This window comes from Camelina sativa, chromosome 20 (genome assembly GCF_000633955.1).
Source record: "Camelina sativa cultivar DH55 chromosome 20, Cs, whole genome shotgun sequence".
Taxonomy (NCBI): domain Eukaryota; kingdom Viridiplantae; phylum Streptophyta; class Magnoliopsida; order Brassicales; family Brassicaceae; genus Camelina; species Camelina sativa.
This window is the reverse complement of record NC_025704.1, coordinates 25,259,898-25,265,789: the sequence shown is the minus strand read 5'-3', so window position 1 is coordinate 25,265,789 and position 5,892 is coordinate 25,259,898. Positions and strand designations below refer to the sequence as shown.

At 46.0% G+C, this 5,892-nt stretch overlaps 1 protein-coding gene across 1 annotated transcript; it reads left to right on the top strand.

The window, feature by feature from the left end:
• On the top strand, positions 2,842-3,255 carry LOC109131372 (RNA-directed DNA polymerase homolog; the record flags this gene model as incomplete). Its single annotated transcript, XM_019242261.1, has 1 exon — positions 2,842-3,255. A coding segment is annotated over one exon (414 nt), but the record flags the coding sequence as incomplete, so codon positions are not given.

The window sequence follows — 5,892 nt, the reverse complement described above, 5'->3', positions numbered from 1 at the left end:
GGGAGCTTGACTTGGAGTTCAGTCGACTTCTATCTTATCGGGGTCATGCTATGGAGTCTGAGGAGGCTCAGATCAGGAGGTTTTTGAGGGCCCTACGTGATGATTTGAGGGTTCACTGTAGAGGGCGGAGCTATGCTACGNTGGCGAGTCGCAGGATGTCCAGGAGGATTCCATGAGTGTGGCCGGAGGAGGCGGTGTTGATGCTCCAGTGGTCGGTGATGCTAGGGTCCCGGGTGTGGGAGTCCCAGCGGGAGGAGTCCCTGGTGTCGATTTTGTGGCTATGCTAGCACAGGTCTTGGAGCGGTTATTAGCAGTGGTACCGGTTCAGGCTTAGGAAGTGCCACCAGTGGTGGCAGAGGAGCAGCAGCCAGTGGCTGCGGATGTGGGAGGGCATAGTCGTTATTTGTCTATGCTCAAGGAGATGTGTGGCATCAATACTGCACGGTTTTCGGGTGGTACAGATCCTACTGCTGCAGATTCGTGGAGGACGAGTGTGAAACGTAACTTCCAGACTCTGAGATGTCCTGAGGAGTTTTCCGGTCGAGGTGGTTTTCATTTACCAGCGCGTAGGTGGTCTAAGTTCCTATGACCGAGGGGTGGACATAGGGGTCCACCACTTGGTTGGTGATGCTCAGGTGTGGTGGAGATTAGTGGATGCTAGGAGAGTGCAGAGGGAGATTTCTTGGGCTGACTTTGTCTTGGAGTTACACAGCACATGTTTCCCTAGGGAGGCACTAGATAGGTTGGAGGTGCAGTTCCTTCAGCTAGCTCAGGGGACTCGGTCAGTGTGGGAGCTTGACTTGGAGTTCAGTCGACTTCTATCTTATCGGGGTCATGCTATGGAGTCTGAGGAGGCTCAGATCAGGAGGTTTTTGAGGGCCCTACGTGATGATTTGAGGGTTCACTGTAGAGGGCGGAGCTATGCTACGCGTGCAGAGCTGGTTGAGACTGCGGCAGAGATCGAGGAGGATATCCGGGCACAGTCAGTGGCGGTTAGTCCAGCAGTTCAGCCTAGTAAGGCTCAGCATCATGGAGGTTCTAGCAAGGGCGACAAGCCTGCGCAGGGAACCAAGAGGAGGTGGGAGGCTAGGCAGAGGCCGAGTGGTGCGAGTTGCTTCGGGTGTGGGAGCAAGGATCACAAGGTTGCTAGCTGTTCCAAGAGGAGTGCTCCGACGGCAGCGGCTCGTGTATTCTATCATTGCAGGGAGCCAGGCACATCAGGCCCTTGTGTCCCAAGTTGCAGCCGGTAGCAGTGGCAGCGTTGTAGTAGGTGCAGCCGGGAGGGCAGCAGGTCACACGGACTGAGCAGGCGCCACGGGTTTACATGACTGCAGAGACTGGTGGAAAGAGTGCCGGGGCGATCACAGGTATAATTTCTGGTACTCAACCTTTGTGAATTTCAGTAGGTCCAGCTTTTATGTTTTTCCTGTGAGAAGTGTTAGGTTCTCAACACATAAGATTTGTGTAGGGACCTTGTTGGTGGGCGGGTTTAAGTCCCACGTCATGTTTGATTTTGAAGCTTCTCATAGCTTCACTACTCCGGAGTGTGCAGAGAGTGTGGGGATCAGAGGGGATCCCGGGGAGCGTACAGGAGTTGTCAGAGTTGCGGGAGGCAAGTTCCTGAGGGTTATTGGACAAGCTAGAGGAGTTGATATTTAGATTGCAGGAGAGTCTTGGCCAGCAGATTTGCTTATCAGTCCAGTGGAGTTGTATGATGTTATTCTCGGGATGGATTGGTTGCATCGGCATATGGTGCATTTGGATTGTCATCGGGGTAGAGTGGAGTTTGAGCGTCTAGGAGGGAATTTGGTTTTTCAGGGTATTAGACCGACTTCAGGGAGTCTCGTGATCTCGTCCATTCAGGCTGGGAAGATGATCGAGAAGGGCCGAGAGGCTTATTTGGTTACTATATCAATGCCAGAGTCAGTGGAGAAGTCTGCGGTTAGCGGTATTCCGGTTGTTGAGGAATTTGAGGATGTGTTTCAGTCATTGCAGGGATTACCACCATCTCGGTCTGATCCTTTCACGATTGAACTGGAACCGGGGACGACGCCGTTATCCAAGGCTCCTTACAGAATGGCTCTAGCAGAGATGGCAGAGCTGAAAAAGCAGCTAGAGGATTTGTTGAGTAAGGGATTCATCCATCCTAGTGTATCGCTGTGGGGAGCGCCGGTGTTATTTGTCAAGAAGAAGGATGGGAGTTTCCGGTTGTGTATTGATTACCGGGGTTTGAACCGAGTCACTGTGAAGAACAAGTACCCTCTTCCCAGGATGTATGAGTTGTTGGATCAGTTGTGGGGTGCTACTTGGTTCTCCAAGGTAGATCTGGCCTCAAATTATCATCAGATACCGATAGATGAGGTAGATGTGAGGAAGACGGCTTTCAGGACGAGGTATGGGCATTATGAGTTTGTGGTGATGCCTTTCGGGTTGACTAACGCGCCAGCATCGTTTATGAGGTTTATGAACAGCGTGTTTCAGGAGTTTCTGGATGTGTCTGTCATCATCTTCATCGACGATATCCTGGTATTTTCTAAGAGTCNAATGCCAGAGTCAGTGGAGAAGTCTGCGGTTAGCGGTATTCCGGTTGTTGAGGAATTTGAGGATGTGTTTCAGTCATTGCAGGGATTACCACCATCTCGGTCTGATCCTTTCACGATTGAACTGGAACCGGGGACGACGCCGTTATCCAAGGCTCCTTACAGAATGGCTCTAGCAGAGATGGCAGAGCTGAAAAAGCAGCTAGAGGATTTGTTGAGTAAGGGATTCATCCATCCTAGTGTATCGCTGTGGGGAGCGCCGGTGTTATTTGTCAAGAAGAAGGATGGGAGTTTCCGGTTGTGTATTGATTACCGGGGTTTGAACCGAGTCACTGTGAAGAACAAGTACCCTCTTCCCAGGATGTATGAGTTGTTGGATCAGTTGTGGGGTGCTACTTGGTTCTCCAAGGTAGATCTGGCCTCAAATTATCATCAGATACCGATAGATGAGGTAGATGTGAGGAAGACGGCTTTCAGGACGAGGTATGGGCATTATGAGTTTGTGGTGATGCCTTTCGGGTTGACTAACGCGCCAGCATCGTTTATGAGGTTTATGAACAGCGTGTTTCAGGAGTTTCTGGATGTGTCTGTCATCATCTTCATCGACGATATCCTGGTATTTTCTAAGAGTCCTGAAGAGCATGTAGTGCATTTGAGCGCAGTTCTAGAGAAGTTGGGGGAGCAGAAGTTGTTTGCTAAGTTGAGCAAGTGCAGTTTTTGGCAGCGTGAGATGAGTTTTTTGGGTCACATTGTTTCTGCAGAGGGAGTTTCCGTAGATCCGGAGAAGATTCAGGCTATCAGGGATTGGCCTAGACCACAGAATGCCACAGAGATCAGGAGTTTCTTTTGTTTGGCAGGTTACTACAGGAGTTTTGTACAGGCATTGCAAGCAGAGCACGTCCGTTAACTAAGTTGACAGGGAAGGATGATCCTTTTGTTTGGTCATAGGAGTGTGAAGATGGCTTTTCAAGCCTTAAGAAGATGTTGACTACTAAGCCAGTGTTGGCTTTGCCTGAGCAGGGAGAACCCTATGTGGTTTATACTGATGCATCCAGAGTTGGTTTAGGGTGTGTGTTGATGCAGCATGGGAAGGTGATTGCCTACGCTTTGCGGCAGTTGCGGAAGCATGAGGACAACTGATAAGCGGATTTTCACCCAGGGTATCAATTCCCTATGCAGCTGTACTACAAAGGGTTATCAATCCAAATGGTTGTTTATGCTAGCAGGTAGGATGCAATCAGAACAATGCAAGTCAAGCCAAACAAAACAATAAAGGGTTTTGTCTAAAAATCCTAAAATAATAAAAGAAAAGAGTACAAACAAGGAACCACATGACCTAAGCACTCGATGCAAGCATTCGAGTACAGGATCGGGTGGGGTGATCGAGTAAACAAATGAAGTATGAACAACTCGAGGGGTTACTCGAAGCATGTGATCGTGTACCTGTTCGGGTAAGGGATCGAGTGATGAAATAAAATGCAAGCAGTTAAAATACGAAAGCTTCTAAGGATGGGGTAATCAACTCCTAAGTGTTCCTGACCAATACAGATGTCTTACATGCCTCAAGCAANAGTCACTGTGAAGAACAAGTACCCTCTTCCCAGGATGTATGAGTTGTTGGATCAGTTGTGGGGTGCTACTTGGTTCTCCAAGGTAGANCCTCTAAAATCGTGTTAAAACACTCTCGTGATAGAAACAATCGACCTTGAACACTCCCCTACCCAACTCTCGTTGGAGAAACATGACCAAGCAGGCAATANCTCAAATTATCATCAGATACCGATAGATGAGGTAGATGTGAGGAAGACGGCTTTCAGGACGAGGTATGGNGTCAATAAACCCCTTACTCATCTAATCTCTTAAGATAAGTGAGTAAATCTCTAGAATTGGTTGATTCAAGCATCTCATCTACACCTCTTGGTGGTAAAACACCTTAGATCTAATCTCACCCTCTCGGTTTGTTGACAGCATTAAGAACACCAACCTAGAAGGGAATCTATAAAACATATACAATCAAACTAAGACATCCTAACCGATCAAGAACACAAAATCATCTATCCCATCTTTAGAAACTTTACTACACTACTCGGAAATCATTGCAAGAAACATAAAAGCATATATGAACGAAAATTGCATTGTATTAAAAGATAGAGTAGAGAAATAAAGAGTACAAAATAGAAATCTAAAGAAATGACAAAAAGATATAAAATAAATCCTAACAAAAGTGGAAAAGAGTTTTGAGTCGCTCAGTTCTCTCTCAGAAGCTCTCGCTCTCTGGTTTGAGGGTCTGCGGCATGCTCGTTTGCAAGGAAGAAGAGGGGGGGGTTTATATATGGAAACCCCTTTGACCTAGCTTTCCAGTCCTGCCCGAGGGTCTACTCGATGGGGTACACGAGGATAAGGTCGGGTTATTCCTTGGGTCGATCTTCGGGTTGTTCTTCCTGCTCTTGGATCCTCCTCGATCGTGTTGGGGTTCAGACTGTTCTTCCAGCTCGATGGCTCCTTCGGGTACATGCTCAGATTTGTCCTTGTTTCTCCCCATTTTGGGCTCTAAAGCACCTGTTTTCATCCAAAGTATGCAAATGCAAGAATGCAACACCCTAAATGGCCTAAAAGTGAATTCCTAAAGTTAATGACCTAAAAATGCTAAGTTAGAGGTATGAACAATGCAAAATATGGACAAAAAGGGATGCTAAAAACATATAAATTAGAGAGTTATCAGACCCCCAAACTTAAATTTTGCTAGTTCTCTAGCAAGGAAGTAAGAGGGTGCAGTTTGAAAGCGGGTACTCATAACCTTTATATGCTAAGTGAAGGATTCAAGCTATAGTCCTTAAAGATAGTTTAATGGTGCCAAGATCAATCAACATACTTACAAATATTTTTCTATGCTTATTGCCATGCATCGATCTAGTTCAACCTCCAACTAAGATAGAGAACATCTCTTTCACATTGTGTTTGGCGAATTCTTGCAAATGGGAGGTGAATCAAGCTCAATCGGTTTCAATGGTAAGGCTTTTAGTAAGGTGGTTTCAAACAAATTCTTTGGGTGGTTTTCTCTCAAAAGAAGGAATGCTAGACAATTGTGAAAACTATCTAAGGCCGAGAACAATTTGGGCATACAAAGCTTACCTTTTGATGATCTACCCTTTTCTCATTCACTTTCTCTCTTGTTTTTTTATAGTATCAAACTCCCTAGAATTAAACTACCCGCAACCTTGATTTTAACTCTTTTTTTTTACTCCCTAAGGTTTAGACTTTAAAACTTCTAGCTCCCTTTTTTTTTTATATTCTTTCTTTGCTTAACTCCTAATATATATATATATATATATATATATATATATATATATAT